Source organism: Corvus cornix, chromosome 7 (genome assembly GCF_000738735.6).
Source record: "Corvus cornix cornix isolate S_Up_H32 chromosome 7, ASM73873v5, whole genome shotgun sequence".
In the NCBI taxonomy this organism is placed as follows: Eukaryota; Metazoa; Chordata; class Aves; order Passeriformes; family Corvidae; genus Corvus; species Corvus cornix.
In genome coordinates this window covers 28,068,847-28,093,930 of record NC_046337.1, presented here as the reverse complement: position 1 = coordinate 28,093,930, position 25,084 = coordinate 28,068,847, and the positions used below count along the sequence as shown (strand labels likewise).

Below are 25,084 nucleotides of genomic sequence, written 5' to 3'. Positions count from 1 at the left end.
ATCAAACCTTTTTTCAACAGGCAAATACACCCCCTCTGTCTTGCATACCTTGTTCCACTTGAGCTCAGGAGAAAAGAAAAAAGCCCAGTAAATTACTTGACAAATTATTCATATTTATTGAATGCGTTTTATTTCAACAACCAAAAAATTCTAACAGCCTAACAATGCACATAAGTTAAAAATTAATTATCACTTAGTGATAACGAAGATAAAGTTGATTTACATGGAAAAATGAACATTTACAATATGTTAATCCTTATTCACATTGTTGATACCGCAATAAAACACAATTTGTTTTTTTTATTTTTTATTTCACAAAAAAGGCGGAAAATTGTGCTTTGTTAAGAGGCACTACAAGAAAAGTTTCTTTCTCCAAATAGATATTATATGATGGATACTGAATAAATAGACATATATGCATTGTAATTCGCAAAGTTCTGGCAAGACCACAGGCTAAAATGCCCACAGATTCACTTAGAACCACTGCAAAATTGGCAGTGAAATTAAAAATAAAAAGGCAAGACTCAGCATTGAAAAAATACCTAATAAAATTTTTGGTTGAAGTGTAAAAGATACCAAATGTTGATGCCATCATCAGATGAACAACTTACATAGCTTGGCAAAATTCAGTTTCCTTTCAAATGTATGGAGTGATTTCAGCTACAGGATAAGAAGACAGTTTTGAAAGCGTAGCTCTGAGAGAAACATAAAGCAGCAACCATCAAAATTCTGAGTAAAGCTGCAGCACACTACAGAACTAAAGGATGAAGAGCAAAAGGGGCATTAAGTAAGCAACCCACCATAATTTTGCAAAGGGATATGAAATTTATGCAGAGATACTCATGTTTCAAACATTAGCTCTGAAAAAATCTCATAAAAACTCCAGAGGTTACTGAGCAGCTAGAATTAGCTTGTATTGCAACGTCTTCTCCCTGTATATTGTCTGTTCTGAGTAAATATCTACACGTAGAGGTTTGTTTTTCGTTTTTAACTCCTACCTTTTATACCTTTCAAATATATAAATAGTATTAACAGTTATATTACATTGCCTGGTGTAGTAAACAGAAAGTAACTTTCAAAGTGATATTGCATGAGGTCTTGGTCAAGATTACATGAAAAGCCCATGTGAAAAAAGGAAGAAAAAAGCCAGAAGCCTTGTTGGTACCATTACGGCTGCAGTTTACAGGCGTCTGAAATCAATCCAGCTGCAAGGTGAGGTCTTTGTCTCAGAAATCATTGCACAGAAGTGAAAAGTGAATGCTACTTGGCGTCTCTCTCGACAGGGTGCCTCAGAGCGGGTGGATGCTATTGCAGCTTTAGTGCTCAGGCCATCGAAGAGTCACTCGGGATTGGCTCTGCTTTATGTAACGTAGCTGCTACCTGGGTGCTGCGGAGCCTTCGCCCAGGAGGGGTGGGAGTGCAGGGCCTGGCTGGGAGTGCAGCGCCTGGGCCCCCCAGGGAGCGGGGACCTGCGGCTGGAAACACTGCATTGCACTGGCACGGAACGCGGGACACGAGGAAGCCCAGCACAACAGAAACACGGGGGAGGCTACGAGGAGGGCGAGCGGGAAGTCACCAGCGCAAACCCTCGGTCTGTCAGCAATTCACCTGGACAGGATTCTTGGGATTGTGGCATTTTGTGTCGCAATGTAACTTTACACGTGTGCATGTGCGTGTGTGTGTGTGCGTGTGTGTGCGTGTGTGTTTCACTTCAGTATAAACAAAAAGCAACAACAAGAAGAAAGCTTTTAAATTTTAAGATCTGAAACAAAGAACAGGTAAATAAAATCCACAGTAAAATGTGGTTGATAGTATGAATTCCATACATCAAATCTCAACACATTTATCTTTTTTCTCTTTCTATAAAGACCTCGTTAATGGACAAGTCTTCTACGCACTGAATTTCAGTTTTAGTCATTCTGAATCCCATGAAAACTCATCTGTTCACTACGGAAAGGACTATCTGGAGAGTGGAACATGCTGTATCCTTTTAAGTGTGCATTGTGTTCAAAGTACTTTTAACTTACTAGGTTTTCTTTTTAAGGTGCCCTGATTTGTTTTTCCATTTTCTCTCTTTTTTTCCTCTTTTCTTTTTTTGGCAGTGTTGATTTACGTCTTTAAATACCTCAAAAATTACCCATCAAGTTGCCAGATAGGACGCCATATAATAATGAAAAAAAAAAATCAGGGATAAACATAGAAAATAAATAGGAATTCAAAAATAGTCACCACACCCTGAGAGCAGGCGGCAGTTTATCAAAAAGCCAAAGCAACTCATTTTGAAGTGGTTTTAATACATAAACAAGTCTCATCTTTAAAGAACTCATTTCACAGTCTATACTTTCAGGTTGTAAAGTTCCGTCCCATGCAATTTAATATATATATATTTTATGTAAATATATATATACACACACAAAGTTGTAAATTTCCCTTCACTGATTTCATAGGACTTTTTCTTCCAATTTACTTGCTAGCTGTCCCTTTCATAAGTGCAAGATTGATGAAGGCATAATCCTATGTGACTACAACGATTGCTTCAGTCAAATGCAGGAAGTGTAACACTCGAGTGTCTGTGTCAAGGCGATGTCTGATCGGGCAATGCTGAATTCATTCGGTTTGCACATGGATCATGCGCAACGGAAACAAACAAACAAAAGTTAAAACGAGGAAAAAAATCAAAAATAAAACCAGAAAATCCTTGGATCAATGTATTGCTTTCTGCACTTCTATCTCACATTATCTCTGGTCGATGTCTGCTGGAGCCGCCTTGCTTTTGTCGGGATTCTCCTCCTCCGCCTCTACTTTATACATTTCCTCAGAGCCTTCCTCACTGTCGTTCTCCTCCGACTCCGTCAGCAGCTCCTCATCCTTGTACTCTGCCACGTCAACCACTGTTCCCAAGTGCTCTTTTAGCTTCCCGTGGTGCTTTACGTGGTAACGTTGGTTCTGGAAGAATTTGATGATGGTGTGCTTGGGGAGATCCAGCTGAGCAGAGAGGGTGTGGATGGCTTCCTGATCAGGGTAGAGACCCACGTCATGAATAAAGCTTTGAAGGATACCTAGAGCTTCCAAGGAGATCTTGGTACGGGATCTTGGCTTTTTGGCACAACTGTCCTCAGCAGGTGGAGGAGGAGCCTCTTCTCTAGGTGGGGAATTCTCCTTGGCAGGCTGGGACTGCTGTCTGTGCAGCACCTATAAGATCAAACAGACACACACTTCACATGCTGACCCCTCGGTGCTTGACATAAGGGCACTTGTACAGGTTTGTATACAGGACCCACTTTGGTTTGGTCAAGAAAAGTACAATTAATATGCATTGTGCACTACCTTTCTCACCTGTAAGACAGCTACACCAGTAACTACAGACTGAAGGGAGAAAGTGATATCAAAGGCAAACGTTATAAAATAAATGTAAACCCACAAAATAAATGAGAAATAAAAAATGCAAGTAATAAAAAGAAATATAAAATAGCCAAAATAAAAATTAAGTCAAAAGGTATTACAGTCTTGTGGTCATGATGATTGGCCAGTTGCCCCATCTCAGAAAAGTCATTCTCCTGCTTTGCTCCTCTTCTCCCCACTCTTGTTTCCTCTCATCTTTTCAGGCTAGACACTTTGACCATTTCCTCAAGATGTCAAGTACCACAAAGGCCTAGGCACATGTGGGATTGTCAGGTGCTACTTTATGAATAATGATTTTGCATTAAAATCCATCACAGCTACTTTTTGTAAGAAAAAAAATAATAGAAGTGCAGAGATTTGCTAAGATTTCTCTTCCCTTTCCCTTAAGAGGAACAGCATTGTCAGTTCAGTTGCTTCGCATAGGTGGCTTTAATGTGTCTCCTGAACAGGTTTCTCTATATTACATCTGCAGTAATTTCACTAGTTGAGGAGTTCTGAGTTCAAATAATTATAGCCCTCCATTCTGAGAAACCCTCTGGGCAAGCACACTTTGCAGTCTTGTAACAGATTTTCACCCACAGTATCTCCTTTTCGGCAAGTTTAAAGAAAGCATATGTAGCTCTTAATCTTCCTAACAGCCACTTAAAATGACTAAGAAAGGGCCTCGTGCAGCCCTTATTCCAGGGGAAAAAATACCTGCTCTGAATTGTTCGAAACACAGAGGAGCTCCATATGCTTTCTTTAAAACCAAATCTATACAAGAGAGATTAGTGGAAAAAATCCCCTACAGGATTGAGTGCTGGATTTGCCCAGAGGTTTCTTCAGATGCAGGGAAATAATTATTAGAGCTTGACACTCAAAGCTAACAAAATCAATATGGATAACTATTTTCTTCCACAAGTAAGAGGGAATTCTGGCTCTTTAACCAAGAAGAAAACGTCTTTGTTGCAAACTATAATATCCAGAGAATCAACCCTACATTAAAGCTCTCTGAAGGAAAAAAAACCCAAGGATAAATAATGGAAATGTGCTGAGAACTTGCACTGAATTTTACACACATACCGAGCCCCCCGTAAAATGCTACACTAGTCAAGTTATTACCGCAAGAGGGAAGCCCGCTGTGGAATATCAGCCTGTTACGCAAATAAATAAAAAGGCTCTGTGCCGAAGAGCCCTTTCCTCATTTCCTTCATCAAACGTTCCTGCCATAACAATTTGTAACGTCGGCGATCTCCAGTCCCAGCTTTTGGGAAGCAGATCGCAGTCCCCAGGCACTGCCCACCACGGCGCGGCCGAGGAGCTGAGCCCGCCGGGGATGCTGTGACGGTGGCCCGGCTGCACCTGGCCAGGGCTCTGCTCCCCGCGGGGCTGCAGCTCCCCGGGCACAGAAGCAGGACCCGGCACCACATCCCGATGCCTCCGTGAGCAGCGGGGTGTGAGTGAGGGCCGGCAGTGCAGGGACACAGCTGCACATCCTGCCGCCGGCAGCGCTGCCCGCTCTCCCCACGGGCACTGCCGTGCCGGGACAGTGGCAGGAACATCCCACCAAGGAGCAGCTCCACAGGGACAGCCAAGAGCAGGTGCCAGCACAGGGCTTGCCACACCGCGGGCAAGAGCCGCTGCTGGACAGAAACACTGCAAACTTGTTTCGGTGCCAATACGTACATTTTCCTCCCAAGCACGTAAATACTGAGGGTTCCACAGAAATGGCTAACCAGGGAGCGGGGGAAAAGGGGGAGCTCAGATGGAAATGACAGATACTCTGGTTTATGTTTTATTACATCTCTTGTAATAAAAGAGCATAATGTTCCAATGAATGGAATCGCTCAGCTGCTCTTTGAGGATTTCTTTTTTGTCCATGGATTGCTTTCAAAGAGAAGGGCTGACGTTTCCAAATAGAGGGTTACAGATGAGGGTGGGATCTGTACCTACGTCAGCAGGGAGCACTGAAAGCAGCAGAGCCAGGATCGCTGATTCTAGCCAGGGACCAAGCCCCATAAATTTGTCACACAGACCCTACCTAATCTCCCCTGTTGTGGCTTCTGGTCCTGTCACCTGACAAAGTAAGGCCCAGAGCACCCAAAATCAAAAGGATTTAACACCACAAATAAACTGCCAGGGAACTTACAGACAGCGTCACACAAAAAGCCGCAAGTAGCATTGCTAATCAGAAGCTGGATTCAAGTAGCAGCTAACAGAGATAGAAACACATCCAGAAAGGGTGCGAATTACTTAGTTCATTCTTGTTGGAGTTGGAAGGGGGCTTTTTTTTCCCTCTTCAGTTGACAAATAGCATGAGAAATGATCCAGCTTGAAAAATGTTACAAGACTTCCAATCAAATATAATGATGAAAAAAATCCAACAATACGGGATCAGCAGCAGTAAAATGTTTAATTTGAAGGAGATGAAGAGATGCCTACAGCATCTATAAAGCAATCAACCAAAGAGAGGGCTGAGAGCAGGAGAGAAAGAATAATTTCAATTAACCCTTCCTTTTCCAGAGTGACCTCTCCACCTTCTCCAGAAGAGAAAATGCAAAACCTGGGGGTTATCAGTGTAAAATAGTAGAAAAAGGTTGCATTTTATTTCATCTCCTGTTATGCTAGGTAATGAAAAAAAAACTAAAGCTGCTCTTCTAACAGACAAATCTCATTATTTTACTAACTTCTGGGGGTTTCCTCTGGTTTGCCAGTGGGATTAACAAAGGACTTCGGCCACACTGTATTTGTCAGCAACAGAACTTTAGCCATATACAGACAGATGAATAAATGCACAGAATGTCCTTCAGATCTGGGCTGTGGTCAGTTTTGCAACTCCTTCTGACAGTACAAGCTATTTAGCACAACAGAGCATGCTTTTCTATGCAAACCAGATCAACTGCTGAGCACACGGTACAATACGAAATCTAAATTACCTGTATGTTAAATATTTGCTTTAAACTACATTTGATTGACGAGCATGCTGGTCAATCTGAGTGATTGGCTTACTTCATATCCGGTTCTGCATGCCACAGCCTCACAGAGGAAATGGCCCATATTTGGAGATCCAGATTTTCAGATCTTGGGTCATTATTAGGCTCCTACATCTGCAGGTAAAATTTCCAGCAGCTTCACTCACTGCTGTGCACACCCTGCCATATAGCTTTGGGTCAGTGCTGCTCTGCCTCTGCACTGCCAAGAAGGAAACATCACTGATCTTCTGTGTATAGGGTGCAGCGCATCTCCCAGCGCAGGCGAACCCTCCGTGGTGGCCGGACCTACCACAAAGCCCTGCAGATATGATGGGCTTCTGAGGTAAGGGATAACAACAATGGCCATGCTCAGCTCTCCTGTTCCCAGGAAAGCTGGTGCTGGGCTCGGAAAGGTGCACTTTGTGGCACAGGTGCCCCATGCCCCCCTTCCCCACTCCCTTCTCCATCCCCCATGCCCTTTCCCACTGCTCCCCAGCCACAGGTGGGGCAGCCTCCTCCTCCTCCACAGCCAGCACCATCTGGAGCTGACTTTCCTTCCCCTTCCTGACTTCTCATCTACTTTCAAATCAAATGTGAAGATACAGATTTCCTTCCATGCCCAGAGGACTTACTCTTTCCATTCCTTCAAGAGATTTAATTTTCAAACTCTATAGACATGGCTGCCTTTCAACATTTGAAAACAGAGCATCTCTGGAAGATGCTGCTTCATGAAGGTTCAATCAGGTAGACTTTCTCCTCACAGAAAAACTTATCTTTTTGAAATAAATTCAAGAGCCCTGGTAGAAAACTTGCAAGAAAATGACTGTGATGGAAGTTGACTTTAAATGATTAAGTGACTGGTCTTAGATCGCACTGTACTGAAATATGATTTGAAGGCCACAATGAAAAGCAGCTGTAAGCCATGTGTAAAATATAATAGTACATGCCTACAGGGAAGGAAGTGAGATACTGAATGATTAAATTTAGGGGAGTATATAATGTAGTGTATCATTATGGGAGTGATCAGGATTATTTGTAATAAGCTAAGGGTTTGTGGTCTATCTAAAATCCAAAGCCAAGAATTATCAGGGGAAGGGACTGTTGCACTGTTTTACACTTATCCACTCCCCACGTCTCCGGGTGCTCCCACAGGAAAAACCTGACTTTGGCGTTGCCACAGAAAAGAGAGAGGTGAGCGAACCCAAACTGAAAGATGAACATCATGTAATCGCAGTCTGTGCCTGTACTGTATTTAATTTTGGCTGGATTCACTATGCCACTGGTGTTTATTTCCATTTCCACCCACTTTCTAGCTAGAACTACACACGTGACATTGGTGAGTGGCTAAGGGAGCCAAGCAGGATGCTCGAGCGGGGAACACACACACACCCCCAGGCACCACCAGCAGTGAGACACCAGCTGACAACACTGACTCTGTGACATGTCACCCTCCATTGCCTGGACAGCCTTTGCAGCACACTGGAATCAGGAACTGCATTTCTATGTGAAAACCTCAAGCTCTTTTGTTTCCTAGTGTGGTCCTGCCCATCCCTTTGCAGAGAGGATCAGTCATGTGAGCTCCCTTCCGTCGGGATTTGCTGAGATAATGAGGTGCCCCTTGCTAAGAGAGGCACCAAAAATGTTACATTCTTGAAAGACTGTGCATTTTCAATAGAGACTGCCCTTGCTGAACAGACACCACCTTCGTCTGTGCACAGACAGTGTGAGCACTGACAGGTACCTTGATGGCATGTGGTGGTCAATATCAATTTTCATAACCCAAACCCACAAGAAGCAAAGTTGAATGGATTGGCCTTCTCTTTTCCAGAGGAGGTTTAAATTGGATATTAGAAAAGACTTCTTCACTGAAAGAGTTGTAAAACATTGGAACAGGCTACCCAGGGAAGTGGTGGAGTCACTGTCCCTAGAGGTACTTAAATTAAGTGCCACATCTACACATATGAGACATGGTTTAGGGGTGCACTTGGCATTGGTGGGTTAATGGTTGGACTTGATGATCTTACAGGTCTTTTCCAAAACAGATAATTCTGTGAATCTATTCTCAGTGGTGGGAAGCAGTCAAACCTTTCAGCTTTTCTTCGTATTTACATTGTTCTCACAGCCAGCCATAACACTGTATCACATCAAGGACTTCCATGCCAAAGACAGCAAGATTTTAGCCTGCTTAAGAACCCCAAAAGAAAAGCCAGAGAGAACAGACACATACTATAAAACACAGGTCCAGAACCTTCATTTGGTACACCTAACACCAGCCATCTATTACTGCCCTTGGAAGCGTTCAAGGCTCATCAGCAGGAGTTGCCACCAGTTTGACTCCATGCAAAAACAATTCACCACACACCTCCTGTCAGCAAGCCACTGGAAAAGCTCCTTTCCCCATGGCCAGCTGAAGTCAAAGGCAGGGCTGAGGACAGGCCTAAACAAGGTGTTCAGCTGCATTTTACTGAGCAGCACCTCACCTCTGTAAGCTGAGAGCCCCCGGCAGTGCCTAGCTATCCTGGTAAGAGTTTACTGAAGAGACAAACTCCCTTTTGTTGCAACAAAATCTTATACCAAGAAGGAGGCACTGTCCCTCTTAGCAGAGTTTACAGGAATAATCTGCAGGAGATTATCTGTTCAAATAAAGAGCCTTACACTCCCTAGCCCTGGTTTCTCTTCACATATAGAAATGTGCAAGGAGAGAAGAGAGGCAGCAGCTGCCAGGCTCGTGACAGCCTCCCAGGCCAGGGCTCGCAGGGATAAGAACATTAATTACACACAGTCACTGTGCCAAGACTCTTTACAGGTTTCTAGGAATGTCCGTACAAGAAACTGTAGCAGAAGTTACAATTTGCACCTGTGTTCATTTCTTTCTTATTAAAAATGTGGTTCTTAGACGACTCTTTTTTTCTTCCCTTGCAAAAATACATTCATTTGGGTAAACACTGCAGCACTAGTCGCAGCACCAAAGGAAGTATTTTCTTTGGACTCATTCTCAGAGTGATTTCACACCTTGACACCATAAAGCTGTGTTAAAGACCGTGGTTTAGTTTCCTTGCTTTTCTTGGATTATACGCTATCCTAAGGTCAAAACTCAGGGAAATCCAAAACTGTTATTAAAAAAGAAAAAGTATCTATGAAGTGATGACAAATTGCAGACTACAGGTGTTAGATTACATTTTGACTCCAGGCAGGTTTAATATACTTTAGTTTCCTTTTACAATTGCCCTTAGCAGGTACTGTTATCAGTAAGGGATTTAAAAAAATATATGGTACTCAATAAAAGAAGACCGTGTCAAAAGAAATCAATATGAGCGTGCAAAATGGTAGGAAGTCTGACACGGATAAATATGTTCACTTTCATCTAACTTCAGTCTGAGCTTCTTTTAATTTTGTAGCTCAACTGCTGGCCACACATCCTGTGCATTTTCCAGTGCAGCTTAGTAATTGCTTCACAAGAGTAAACACCCTTATTAAAGATAATTACAATGCTTGTCTGTGATATGAAGTACCCCATCTCATGAAAGCCAGATGAAACCAGCCAACCAGAACTGGTGGCTACAACACCTCGTAAGCCAGCAGCCCTGGGTCCCATTCATTTTGTCTGCAAAGACAAAGCAGTCACACAATAAAAAGGTCCCCCAAACATTCAGGCCTTTCCTATCACCCTTCATCCGCCCCTGACCACCACTGGAGCCAGAATATTGGATCAGACAAACCCTGTCCTAAATCTATCAGCTCTGAGGTACAAGTCACACTCTGAGATATACAAAAAGGGACTTAGAGAGAACTCTTGAGGAGAGAAAGGAGTTCCACAGGGAACCCAAAGTCAAAGGCAAGTTTGGTTTCCAGGCTGGAATGCAAGCTGGCTGAAGTGATTCATTTCAACATCTTTGGAGCACACTCACCACATGCTTCCCTTTGCTTTACGGTGGTTGCCTTGCTCAAGGGCAGGAAATAGGCAGGGATTTGAAAGCATGGCAAGACACTGAACACCCAGCCTCTGAAACAGCAGCCCTATCCTGCAATTCTCCAGGACCAAACTATCAAAAATGGTCAAAAAGGTGACGAAAAAGACAACAGGAATTAAAAACAAAACAAAACAAAACAAAACAACGAAATTTTCAGTTGTACCTTGCTTTTGGCATCCCACACAAAGTGCTAAGCATAAGCAAAACACAATTAGTCTTGACTTGAAGGCAGGGGGAAGGTGTCTCTCCCCCTCCCCAGCACACACTGCTCCCATTAATGCTAACAGGAGCTTACCATGCATCAAAGAGCAAATCCACCACAAAACATTTTTAAGTGCTATCATCACTGGAAATAAAATATAAATTACAGCTTGATTACACTGCACTGCTAAGAGGCCACATGTGCAGCATAGCTCGCAATGACAACTTCAGATGACCAGATAACTTTGGGACAGGTCTAAGAGGTTACTGTAAAACATCTGTGCAGAGGAATCTTTCCTTGTCTTTGCTTTCCTTTCAAGAAGCTGTGGCACTGCTGTCTGCACAGTTGTTTGAAGAATGTTTACAAATCAGCTTGACAAAGAGAAAAAAAACTTCTGCCACCACTTGACCACAATCATGATCTTATTCTTCAGTAATGCGTGGTTTATTTCCCTTTCCTGATCTCTGTTAATAGACAGCACGTGCCTACACAATAGCCACTATTTTGTCTGTATAATGTTAAAAAAATAAATCAGAAAACTCTGACAATGCAGAACAGTGTCCCGGTGTTTCCTGGGGTAACTGCTCTCCCTCGAATACTAACTCAACTCTTCCCACAAAAGCACAGGCACAACTTTCATTGCTGTGCAAGTGCCTGAGAACTGGCTGATTTTATGGGGCAGCACAAATGAGCTCATGCTGATGAACATTCATGTATTAGCTCTGAATTTCCCATCTTGGGCTGGTTTAAGCCAGACCCTTAGGCTCACTGCAGAGTAGCTGTGACCAGCGCTGGGTATCTCTTTCTCTAATACCTGGCTGCAGCCTGGGAGAGTTGTCAGCAGCTCCTGCACAGCCTGCAGGTGGAGCCGGCACGTACCTCCTGTGTCCACATGCAAGTGGCCGGATCCATTCCGGCTGCTGCTGGCACAAGCCAGGGTGCTGCTGACAGAGCGGCCGATGCGGTCAGGAAGTGTTGCACAACCTCGCTGCAGACTCTCTCCTGAAGGCATCGGTGATGGATGGCTCCATTGTCTGGGGATGGGGCACAGCCAGCACAGCTGGCACGGGGGCCAGTTTGCTGCACCCCTGGCAGGCAGGCAGGACTCTGCCAGCCTTGGAGAAGCCATGCAAGTCTCTCTTGCCTCTAACCTGTGGTAGCAAGGCAGCCTCCTCCACAAGGCAAAAAGCAACAGCAACAGCCTCATCAACACTACCCTTCTGCATGGTGATGCTAAGTGGAGTCCCCTCAAGTGGGACTTTCAACATCTGTGTGCACCTTGAGGGCCACAAACCTTCCAGTTGACACTCACCTCCAAAACAAGACCATGAGCTTTGTGGGCCTCGGAGTTGTCTCTCCTGTGCCTTCTCTCACAGCCCTAGCAAGGCTCTCTGGGATGCTATGGTGTGCAGAGCTCTGCTTAGCTGTTTCCAAATAGAGCCTGAGCTTGCTTGTGGCCAAGGAGGGTCTGCCAAAGATTTTGGGTCAGTTCTGCGTTTCCCCATCCCAACCCTGATAATCATGATGAGGAGCTGGCAGAATGCCACAGGAACTACGGGGGCAACAAAGGGGTTTTGGTTTAGTTTTCTGCAGACAAAACACTTTGGGTGTCCTCTATCCTTTCTTGTTTAATTAACACTACACATGTTCTCCTTTTCTTTTGAAAATCAGAAGAGTATTTGCGGGCAGTGTGAGCAAGATCTTCCCTGAGAAGCCCCAACCTAGAGCCGTGCTTAAGGTCAAGCTCTAAACCCCTAACTATGGTGGCACGAATGGCGCCACTATAATCATGCTGTTTTCCAGTTACTCAGACCAGGAGTAAGCACTGCATTATTTCAGGAAGGATATGTTTGGATTAGATGCTGGATTCTGGCGGGGGGGTAATTATTTGTCCCATCAAACTGTTTTAGGTCCTTACAGATGGCTATTTGGGGTTTCAAGAATACCCAACTCTACTGCTAATTTTTACAATGGGAGCAATTAGAAGTCAGGAGAACCTGACTGTTATGGTTAGTGAAAATAGCAGATTTGTGCTGATAAAACACTACTCAGCATGTTTTTTGGCTTTTGAGATGTAACCACCAATGCACTTAATAACAGGACTTGTGCAAACTATACTGTGTGAATCAAACACATGAAAGTATAAATATTCCTTTTTTTAGAAAGCAAGTCTTAAAAAGTGCATTATAATCAACTACCATGGTGAAAGCAAAATATCCAGTATTACCACACACACAACTGGCATAATGTGCTTTATTATACCCTTAGCTTGAAACTGGGTAAATAAAAATCAAATGGCCAAAGTACAGTCTCCTGCACAGATTAGGTCACTCAAGACAGGATGCCTCAGAGAATTAAGATCTGAAATCCTTTGTCTTCCTGATTAAGTTCTAGAAAAGGTGGGCACCTGCAGAAGACAGAGGAAGCTACACAGGCATCTCACTCCCATACTGTTGAGCTCTATGTCTCACTACTCTGACCTGTACCTATTTTACAGACTTTGGATGCTGGTAGAAAATGACTTTATGGAAAGTCAACAGCACGTGCAGTTTATATTCACATTTTTTTGTTCATTTTTAATGAAACAGTTTAATGTAAGGCCAGAGAGGCAGTATTAGGACAAAGCAGAAGATGGCATTGTTATGGCCCTGGGATCCATCCAGCTTTGCTCCTGGCTGCTGTGGGGAACTCCATGGACTGCTTTGTCCACAGCTGGCCACACACACATAATCACAGGGGTAAAGCTCACATTTAACATAAGCCTGCAGCTTGTAGGTCTGTGTGCAAGGAGCCCCAGGCTTTTGCAAGAAATGCAAAACACCACTCTCTGCTTCAATAAGGTTAGGACTGTGTGGCATTTTTCAGTCAAAAATCTTTCGGTCAAAAATGTCGACTGAGTGACATCAAACTATTGACTAAGTGAAGTCTCCTTTGCCAAGCTGTTTGCCTGGGGCAGCAGAGGGGTGAATATTCTGACAAAGTTCAAGCAGTTGTTTAGGCATTTTTCATGAAACAGCATATTCTGGTTACTTTTATTCAGAACAACTTTTGCTCTTCAAGTTCTTCCTATTTTCCTTCAAAGCATTATGTTGCTTGTTGCTCTAAACTGCCACAAACCTTTTTTTTTATTATTTGAACTTAAAATAATAATTTAGAAAGGACCGACATATTTGTTTCTTTCAGTATTTCAGAAATGTCAGCAACCCCTTTAACTAAGCTCAAGCAGTTCTATAGCTCTAGGCTGTACCACCCAAGGAACAGCAACTCACAGCCATCTATCTACCCACCTACATTCTTCACCATCATATTTACAAAGGGTTGTACTGATGGGAGCTCTGAAAGTACAAAATGTAATGCAGTTTATAAAAGGAGATGGATGTGAATCTTTTCTATCTCAAAATCCAATAAAGGTTATGATTTTTATTGCATGTGGGAGTCCTCTGGTCAATGTAACACTGATTAGCAGCTTGGCCAGTAAGTCTGATAAAACCAGAAAGTACTTTCAAATATATTCTCGGCAGAGACACCTGGGAGCAAAGTGTGAGTGTTGCAGTTGATGGCCCCAGGGTCACACATGTACCTTGGGATTTCTTCACTGGTTCTGTTCTGTCTTGCCATGGTTTTGTTCCGTTCTCTCCAGAAATTATTCCAAATCACTCTTATCCTTGAATCTTCCCAAAAGGGGGGCATCATCTCAAAACCATTCCCCCTCACTTTTCCAACATGCATTCATGAAGCCAAAAGATTAACAACCTACTTCAGGCAGGGGTCCAGACTGGACTTTAATGGATCCCAAACATCGCAACGCAGCATTCTTACTCCTCCTCTCATTTAAACAAGGGAACACCACAAGTAACATTATCCCAAGTCAGCAGTGCTTCCCTGGTGCTAATCAGGCCATTAAAAAGGCATAAGCTGTTTGTTTGACGCAGAGGGACAAAGAGAACCACAGAAATGAATCAAAACCAGGGAAAAATTAGAGATTAAAAGTGATAATACTCCTTCCAGCAAACCACAGTCTGAATGCATGATAAGTGGCTAAAAGACACAATCACTGCAAGATCTTGAGACAAAACGTGTCCTGACTGCATGAAATGTAAATTAAACTTGCTCTGGTACAGAAGTATTTCCTTCACATGGCAGTTACTCACTGCCATCGGGAAACCCAGACCCATTTGCTGCAAACGAGAGCTGCCACAGCTGACCCTCCCTGATCCTGCCTATGGAAAACACACGCTCAGAGTCAACAGTTGGAGGGAAAGGAAGAAAAACCCAAATGCGGCAGACTTGCTAGAAGAGATATACATGGATGTTTCCTCCCCAAATAAGCAGATGGTTTCCAGTTAGTTAGGGTCAGGGACTGCCCGTGTGGTTTCCTGCCTGCTTGCCTTTGTAGCTTATCTAGACCTCATCAAGATACAGAGTCCAAAAAAATTAGAACTGCTAAGTACAGGAATTAGGGAAACTAAATACAAATGAGCCCTGGTCTGCACTTGTGCAGAGGAGCAGGGGAATCTGTGCCCGCGGGTGGGATGGAGGCACCGGTGCCGACCCCTCTGCCGGGGCAGCCACACTGGGCTGCGGCACCGCACATCTGCAGGGGCCGGGGCAGGTCTCGTTAATGCCGCGGTGCCTCTCTAGGCACCAAAGCCGAGCCTAACCCCATCCAAAACACCCTCGGCAACAGCCCAGCTGCTTTGAAAATACCCCTGACATCAGTTTACAACCCTGCCTGCTTTAAGCGTGGTGCCGGTGCCCGGCGGCAGCCCAGCTCCACGGCGTATTCCCAGCCCCGCCGGCAGCCCAGCGCACGGCTACGAGATCTGCAAAGCTCCAGGCACACACTGGCTCTCGCAATGCTGTGCATGGGAGCAAAGCAAAACTCCACCAGGAATGTATGCACAAGCTGCCATATGGAAAGGGCATTCTCAAATTAAACCCTGAAACCCAGATGAGATCTGAACGAAGGACAGTTTCACTTAAAGGAAATGTCTGAGGTCAACCAGCAATTAACTGAAAGGTTCTGATTGAATACGCTATTGACTGCGCTCACATCAGACAGCTTCCTGTTTATTATACCTTATGGGCTGTCTAGGTGCCAAGACATTAAGCTGTCAATAATCTATTAATGCTAAACAGCTCCTCCCTCCTTACTCCCCCCCTGCAAATCCTCTTAGGCTAAGAAACTGCACTAAAAAGATGGAAATTTTTGAAGTGAGATGGAAATGAGCTTTTTAGGGTATTTCTTTGCTTGGTTCCAGCTGAAAGTACAGCAACATTCATAAACAATATAACACGCAGTCTATAACTACATGGAAAAAACTGTGTTAAAAAAAATCAGCCATGATTGAGACCATATCCTGAAATCTGGCTTTCTTTTCCAAGCCATCTTTAAACAGTCTAAGTTAAATTTAATTAACAATTTACAACAAGGAGAGAGAAGTTATTTAAAGAGAGGCCTACAGGTCCTTAACAGTCAGTGTCTGGGAAACAGTTGTATATAAAAAAAAAGTTTTAATGAATTTAATAGAGAAAAGCACTTTAATTAAATGCTGTCAAAGAGGATTGTATTAATGACTGCACACAAAGGAATTTAAAGCAAGCCAAGTATATTTAGCAAATAGGAAGTAGGCTTTCAGAGGCTGCAACTATTTATGTTTCTGCCATTGCAATGCATCTAGGAGATCGTGTTGCCAATTGAAAGCAGTTATGTTATTAGATATGATTTTATTTATTATGGATTATTAAAATTTCAAATGCTGCAGGGAATACATTTATTTCACTTCTAAAATGAAAGAACGAAGATATTTCCTGCTTGTTCAGTAAGAGGAAAAATAGGAGAGGAAATAAATAATAAATAATAATAATAACTTAGCACTTAACTAGTAAAGTGCTGTCCAGACAGATCTTTTTATGGGGCTTGTTGAGTCCTGAAATTTTAGTGTGTCTCTTTCTTTCTGCTGCAACTGGATGGATTCACAGTTGCTACCTCAGCATAGAGGTAGCTTCAACACAGCATAGAAAGAGGAGCCAGCTCTTACTTCTTGTGGGTACAAGGGACTTCTGTGATACCCTGCACGGTTCAACTCTAAGAACTACCAAAATCCCAAGAAAAGAAAATCCTGGTTGCCAAGCTTTTGCAAGGAAGACTGAGAATACCCAAGGTTTTCCAGACCTAACCGTGAGACATAGCCACATATCACTCTTAAAAACCCAGAACAATTATGGCTCTGCATTAAGACTTTTTGCACAATGTGCTCACCTTCCTCAATATCCATGTGATAGGACTTGCAGCAGGAAGGAAGGGGGATCTTCACAACTCTCCCTTCCCACATGCCTTGGATGCAAGTGTGGCACATCAAATGGGCATGGCCTAATAAGTGCAAAATGTAGAGGTTCAAACCATAAATGTGAGGAAAAAGCAACTAGAAAATTCAAGGGTATCAACATTATTTTGGACTATAATGGTACAATAGTGTAAAACTAAATTTAGCCCCAACTGGAAATGGAGGAATGTTTCTTTACACAAATTTAAGGAGATGGCTGGGTCTGTAATATCCAGGATGTGTTCTGTGATTTACCAGATCCTTTTTGTCATATGTAATGGTAAGGTAAATAATGATTTTAGATGATTCAAACTTCCAAATGTTCCACCAGAGGCACCTTATATATGCTTGCCTTCCTTTGTTTCTGAACACCAAATCCTTTTTAAGTTAGGCACCACAATGGGAGTTAGTCCCAAACTGCTGGTCTTTAAATGCACTTATTTGTAGTTAAGATTTTCATCTTCTCATTTGCAACATGAGGAAGTGAGTAGAACTGGGGGAGAAGTCATTGGAAAGGAGGCACAAGGGGATATGAACTTCCTTTCACAATGTGAGTAGCATCATAAATGGTGAAGAGTTTAATTTTCTAAATACATTATCTGATTTTTGTTTAAGACTTTAATAAAAGTCATGTGTGATGTGTGTTGAGAATGTAGCCTTTGTTGTTCCACAGCTAGGGATCTTGCAAACAGCTTCGCTTTGTCTGTGCCAAGATATTTTGGAATATTCTTTGAAACACTGTAAGCATAGATGACTGTGAGAAAAAATATGTGCTACTGTACTTCTGGATACTTGATGCGTGAGAATAGTGCATACACACAAAAACACTTCCCCTTTCAATCTGCAATTCCTGTAAAAGTCCATACAAACATGGAACAACATACACAATATACTGACCCTGGAAAGAACCCCATATCTCTGCACATATTACAGTCTCTGGGTATTTCCAAGCATTCAGGGAACAAAAAAAAAAAAAAAAAAAAAAGAACACACCAAAGAATTTCCAAAAAAAGACTGTCCCTGGGCAAGGAGACTGACCATCTATGTCCTGCTGTGTCACAGCCTAACTCCCAGCACTGCCCAGAAGCTGCACCATTTCCCTGGAGGATGCCGTGCAACACAGGAGGAAGAGTAGCTCTCTTCTCTTTGAGGGCCAAGCGGTGCAAAGTGCTCTGGTAGCACTATACTCAGTGGTTTCCCTTCCCATGTTATTTTTACAATTGCCTATCTGCAGAAAAAGACCAGCTGCAATGATCCAGGGCTCTAACTTTATCCTAAGATTTCTGTAGAGAGCCTGAGAATAAAATGTCACATAGAGCCGATAGCCTATAAACATTTACACATCTCTGAAGCCTGATATCGTAACTTATGAACAAGTGTGGGGGAGAGAGAGTAATTAGGGAGCATTAAAATTAAATTTAAAAGAGCAATATTTTTAACTGCAAAAATTTTCAAATGTAAATGGAACAGAGGCTCCTCTAGTAGCTTTTCAGTCTTCAAGGTTTGCCTGCTGCTGGCAAACTTCAAAGGTTATGTGAATTTAAAGAGCTTTATTTAGTGATCTCGCTCTAAATGTTTGCTCATCCTCAACCTACTACGACTCCTTACAACACTGGCAGCTTAGCATTTATAACAGGGCCAGGACTGTAAGAAATGAGGGCTAAATCTGGTCAAAGAGTGTGTGAAAGGCAAAAGGGTGAGACAACAGGGGCCAGAGCTACAGTGATGTCATTTGCTAAAACGACAACTTGTCAGAGCAACACCAACACAAACCACCAATCTGCTGCTTACTGCCAAGTCTCAGCAGCGCTAAATCTGCACATTCAGATTTTAAGGGAAGTTTCTGCCTGGAGCATCTTGCCATGGGAGCCAGGGCAGCCCAATCAGGGCTGCTCTGGGGCAGCCTCACAGAAGATGTACCCTCAGAGTCATCGTTGTTGTAAGATGCTGCTGGAGAAAAGCACCAGCCATGTTCTCAGGGCTCCTTCATGGAAGAGTTCCACCTCATTCCTGCCCTGTCCTCAGCTGATCCTGGACCAAACGAAAGCTGTCTGGGAACAGGTGTCACTGAAGTGGCCTCATGGTTTCAGGTTCTGTACAAATATGAAAAGGATGTACTACTCCGACGAGACTAAACTCGCCACCACAGAAAAACTCGAAACTCCGCAGTTTACTTGATCTCCCATTTCTGGGGTTAAATGGAACAGTACTAAACCTAAACTAATTTCAGAACAGAGGCAGTTTGGCTTTAATTGCAAGTACACTCCCCACTATCATTCAAGGGGAATAACAGGCCTAACGTTAATAAAAATCAGCAGCATTTTCAGCCACATTAGATATCCACACTAAACAGAAACAGCTGAGATGGCGCAGTAGGCAGGTTTGGCTGTAGCAGGCACAGCTCAGCGGCTTTCCCTGCAATTGTGGTAACTATCAATCACAAGAAGATCTGTTGGACACTTCAGAGTCAAATATAAGGGGGTTGTTGTCTGATTTGTGCCTCTGTTGCCTTTGTCAAACTTGTGCAAAGCTCCTGAGCTACTGTGACCCATCAGAAAAATGGTGTGCACCAAGGGGATGGAAAACCAGAGCACGCAGCCACAGCTGGTGTTTCAAAATGCAGCATCATTGGCTACAGGGCACAGGTACTGGAGAAGCATGAGAAAGCAGCTCAGAAGCGGAAGCCGCCTGAGATTTTGTTTTGCATGTACCACACGCCTTAAAGACAGTCCCTTCACCCCCACCCAACAGCAGTCACACGCACAATAGAGATAAATGCAGCGTGAGTGGAATTCACAATACAAATTGCTTTCAGCTTTAACACCGCACAGAAACAGAAGTTACATAGTTTGAGACTTTTTTCAGTGGTTTTTAATAGTTTAGGCTGAAGGGAGATACTGAAATTGACTGCTGTCTAATTTTGATAAGAGAAAGAATGAAACTCCAGGTAACTAAGGAAGACAGATATTCTCCACTCAAAAATTCACAGACCTTGTTCTGACACACATTTCCTTCTGTAATTCTAAATCAAAGAAAAAAAATAATCTAAGTGCAACACTCCCAAATCAAAGCTCTGAGCATTTTGAGTGTACTGAACAACCTACAATACTAATTTCTCTTGAAGTCCATCTGAGCTTGTTGAGTACAAGTTGTGTCACCAGTCTTGACCACCCCTGTCTGAGCAGACATCACATCCAGCCATGGATTAAAGGGCTGGAGAGTCAAAAAGCAGTGGGTATCAATCTATGGTCTGTCTTTTGGGTGCAGAGAAATGATCAAAAAGCAAAACTATCATGGTGCAGCCATTAAGAATGAATCACAGGGCACAGCATCCCCACAAAAAATTTGTCTCAAAACAGTAAGGACCAGAGTCAGAGAGCTATCACGGTTTGGGAAAGTAGTTTTTGTCCAAGTTGCACTGACAACTCGGTCCTAATTTCCAGTATGCAAAAATCCCCTGGTGTAACTCACACAAACACAGCAAAACCTCACTGTGCACATCATCCTATAGATCATTAAGCACACCATGTTCCCCTATGGAATAACAGTTTTGCTTCACTCATCATCTATGATTGCCTAAGTGTTATTAATTAATATTATTTTAAAAGAAATTTTAAGTCTCACTGGTTTTTCCATCTGCGTGCTGTGCATTATGTGACCCATGAACTCCAAGACATTATTTAGAATCAAATATTTCATTAGGAAGTACTACTGTGGTGTTCATCCCCCTCTTTATTATTTCTAGAAAGAGAATATGAAATTAGTTTCATTGGACTGCCATCACCACTTGCCTTGACCCATTTTTACGAGGGCTCCATGTTCTCTTTTGTATTTCATTGTCAATTCTAAAATACTCGTTCCCTTCTATCCCTCACAAAATTACAAAATTAGTATTTCATTTACTTCTGTGGTATGTTATTTTCTGCATATTTGAAGAGAGATGACAATGTTTGCAGTGAACACACAATACAGAAGAGCTTTCCTAAAGCTTTTTACTATGCCTTCTTTCATTTAAATCATATTCCTCCATGATTTATGATCTGAACTATTATATATTGACAGATTTGTCTAAATCAAAGCTTCTGAGAAATAAAAGGGTGGAGGGATGTCATTTTTTAAAAGTGACAAAAGTAACAGTGTATCAGAAAGCAATATTTGATTGCTTTTAAGTAAGTTTGGACCTACCAGCTGAAGCAGATCTACCTGTAAACTTACAGAAAATGAGAGACAAGGTTTCCACGTTCTCTGAATAGAAGGTACTTTGCTGCAGTGGTGGCTCATTACTCCAGAGAACTGGCTTATCCACCCGGACACTCCAGAGACAACCGCCTGCTTCATGGTCTTCCCAATGGAGTCAGGTTTCTCTGCCCCAGCAATTAACAACGAATTAGCACTATATTAAAGTGTCAGGCAAGATGGTTACTCTCTGGAGTGGTCACCTTGGACACAGCAGACAAATAGTGGGAGAAGGGAGAGAAATTAGATTTACTGTGTCCCAGCATGTCTGTAACAAACACAGAATCCCTGGTTGGCAATGGGAAGCAGCTGTAGGCACTTGTCAGCATTAACACTCCAGAAAGGTCCGATGCCAGCAAACAGTCTGGGAATGGTGGGATTTAGCAAGGGATGGAAAGTAAGACAAGGAAACCTCACCTCTGCAGAGCAGGGAGCTAAATGAAGAAGCATGAGGACTGCTTGCTGCAAAGGGACTACTTTGCACACCATTAAGGGCCAGGCCAGGCAGATCCCACTCCTGGTGGTGGTGGTGGTGGAAGAGGATGAGAACAGGGCAAAAATGTAATAATACTTTCCAGGATACCCTCCCACCCTCCAGGAACCTGTGGCTCAGGCACTCTGTAATCCAGAGGTGATGTTGTTGTGGTACCCCAGCTAGCAACAACCTCACTGCTCTTCTTCTTAGCAGCACTTTGCTATTACACGACATTGCATGGAATGGAGGGAGAGCCTCTTAATGCACACCTCAATTTCATTAAAAACCAAATGAGAGGCTGTGGCAAGTTCACCCTGCATGCACAGCAGCATGTAGTACGCTCCATAACCAGCGTGTGAAGGAAAATCCACACTCCGACACGTCCATATGGTCACACCCAGTGCTGCCAGAGAACACAGCCATGTCACAGAGCTCCACAGGGCCCACATTTTATGACTGCTCAGCACAATAACAAATAAATCAAGTGTGCAGGGAGGAATTTTTTGAACACTGAGCTTCCACTATAGACATTATTCATTTCAGAAACAGTAAAATAATTGATTAAATGGATTAATATACGGCTGACAAGAAAAATCTAATGGAAGAGAGAAAAATAAAAATGTTTGTTTTTAAAACCCTGAACCTAAAGCTAAACAGTGAGGTGCAGGCTAGTAATATCAAACCAGTGAGGGCAAGAACCTCTCACAAAGGAAACAACAATCCCTTAAACATGAAGAACCAGCCCGTGTCCAGCTGATCTCCTACAGCACAACTGCCCCACGGAGCACACCCAGCCTTGGGGTAATTCCCTCACTGAAGCATCCCCAGCCCTGTAAGCAAGCAGCAACTGAACTACACAAAACCCATCACAATGATATCTTTGCCATTTCCAAGAAGCCATACTGAGGAAAAGGCTGAAATATATCCACTATCTTTTGCCTGGTCATGCCTCTTGTGATGATAGTCTGACAGGGGGACGTTCCCAGCCCAGAGAGGGTTTGGTCATGGTGGCTGGGAACTCTGGCAGCAGTGTGGGACAGCCACTGGCTGTTTTCAGGCTCTCCCACTCTCTTCGCTGGAGTAGCAGGAGACTCAAGCACCAGACAGAAGTTACTATACACACATCTAAGCCATCAGAGCAAAGAGAAAGGTGGGCTAGGCAGAGAGAGAGAACAGAGGTAAGAGCCTGTGTAACTGTGTTACAGTTCTGCGCCTGCTGTTATTCACAGCACTGCTGCTTGTAGCTTCTTCAAAGGACTGTCATTTCGCTATCAAGGCTGCAGGTAAGGGCTCAACTTACAGCACACTTCTCACCAGCAAACCTGCAAAGCAAAGTAGGTCGGTGACTGCAGCTCTTGGATGTTTCCACCCCCTGCTAAAATGCAGCCAGGCACCGTGGCAGACATTCTGCACCCGCCACTGCTTTGAGAAAGAAATGAGAGTTGCTTTCCCACTTGACACTACAGGGGGAATTTCAGATAGGCAGAATGTAATTACTTGGCCTGGAGCTCAGCCAGAAGCGGGGCCCAAGACCCCTACCCTTATGTAAAGTGTCACAAAATCTCCAATGACTGCAAGTGTGAGGACCTCAGCTTTACATCTCTGGCTGCTGTCATTGATTCTTCATGGCTAATTACCTAATAGTGACCCTTGCAGCAAAGCCAAAAAACAAACCTTGCTTCTTGAAACAATTCAAGTCCCAGAGACCAAAAACTACACAAAAATTGCTTGGTCTTGGGTATCTTTTGACAGTAGGGAGCAGGTGGACAGCAAACCTCCTGTGCCTGGCACTGGTAGTATGTCACTTAAAAACCTACTGGGGTTTTTGGATGGGCAAGCATAGCTTTAAAACGCAGCACCCCCAAAACACAAGCCTACTGTATCAACTGCATACCAGAGTCTCCAGAGTTTTGCTGTATGTAGTTGCCAGCTGGTTCCATTTATTTTTCTTCATTTTTCATATTTTGACTGTAATAAATAATTAATCCATGTCTTTGTAACTTGCTGACAAATACAAATGCACAGCATTCCAACACAGTGTAATGTGTCACTCACAAGAGCCAACCTGCAGAATGCAGAAAAGTGATGTGCAGAAGGCTTCGGAAAGTAGGCTAACCATCAAGGTCACTCACAAGATCCCTGGGAAACTTTTTCTGTCCCTTAGACGATATTCCCACTTGCTGTGGGCATCAGAGCTGGGTTAATATGTTCAAGTCTACACAGGTCTAGTTGTCTTCCCACATGTTAGCTTGGCCCTTTACCTGTTTGTAGCTCTTTGCTTCCAAGATCCCATAAACTTTTTGGAAGATGGAAGGCAAAGCTTGCAAAGATGAATCACTTAGAGAGCTTACCCTACTTTATCATTCTGAGAACCTGAACCCCAGGAAACAGATTTTTTTCTTGCAGGCAAAGACACAAAGGAAAGCAAGGAAGAAGTAGATAGCAGAATAGACAAAGGGGACTGAACTAGGCAATAATTAATCTGAGTGAGACCTATGTGTTTCAGATGGGGCAGGACAACAAGACAGAGAAACCTCGTGCTTTTAGAAAAAGGTGACTAGATAGCTGGCAGCAGGGGTAGCAGCAGCACAAGAGCAATTACAAAGAATAGAGGCTCAATGCCAAGATTCACAGCAAGAGTAGCAAAGCAGTGCAATCCACCATCAAACAACAGGGAGAGTGAAGGTGGGAGGAGGAACTGCGAGATTATCAGAGAAATGTGCTGTACAAACAATCCCCAGAGCGGTCACACAATCCGGCATCAGGTGAGTGGTACCGAGTGCCAGGGGCTGAATTGGAGGGCTGAAGGAAAGGGCTGCTGTGGAGGGTGTTGCCTCAGCTTTTTAGACTGAAGAAATACCTCCTGAGCCTCTCTTGACCATCTGTAGATGTTTGGGTCTGTGACATGCATTACTAGTTATTAGGAATACACATTAGGCTCATTTTCTCTTCCGACTGAAGCTGGAACTGCAAAAAAGAGAAGTCTGTAGTATTTTCACTTTGTTTTCCCTACACATATTTCTAGCTACTTATTTCTCATTCTACTAATACCTGAGACAAGAGTAGAACAAGGGTGTACAAACCAAAAACTCATGCTAGTCACAAATGTATAGAGGAGCAAAACAAACCTAAGAAGGCTGTGAAATGAAGAACCATTCCTCAGAAAATGCTCACCATGGTCATTTCAGAAAGCACTTTGCAGTTTCAGTCAATACATAACAAGCCCATCTCCATGTTACACTCTTGAAACCCCCTGTTACCCAGTCCTCCCACACAGACACCCTGAGGAGGCAGAGGGTGCTCTGACCTGCACAGGCTCGGGTGTGAGCTGGACAACGTGCTGCATACGCTCACTGTGGTGATGTCTGGACTCCTCCTCATAGATCACATCCCTCTCATGCTGGGGAAGGTTCAGGAAGCGGCGAATGGTGCAGAGGTTCTCCCAAAGGGTGCGGTTTTCCGGGCTGGGGTTTTCTTTCCAGCGCAGCAGCTCACAGAGCCAGCCCTGCAACGGTAGGGTC

General features: G+C 43.4%; 1 protein-coding gene across 2 annotated transcripts in view; it reads right to left on the bottom strand.

Annotated features, from left to right (window-relative positions):
- Window positions 1-99: 99 nt before the first annotated feature.
- SATB2 (SATB homeobox 2) overlaps window positions 100-25,084 on the bottom strand; it is a 132,867-nt gene continuing 107,882 nt past the window's right edge. For both annotated transcript variants that reach the window (XM_039555439.1, XM_039555440.1), the window contains exons 10-11: window positions 24,871-25,068; window positions 100-3,192 (exon numbers count right to left, since the gene is read on the bottom strand). In XM_039555439.1, coding sequence (XP_039411373.1) covers window positions 2,737-3,192; window positions 24,871-25,068 — 654 coding nt within the window. In that variant the 3' untranslated portion in view covers window positions 100-2,736. The remainder of the gene's footprint in view (window positions 3,193-24,870; window positions 25,069-25,084) is intronic.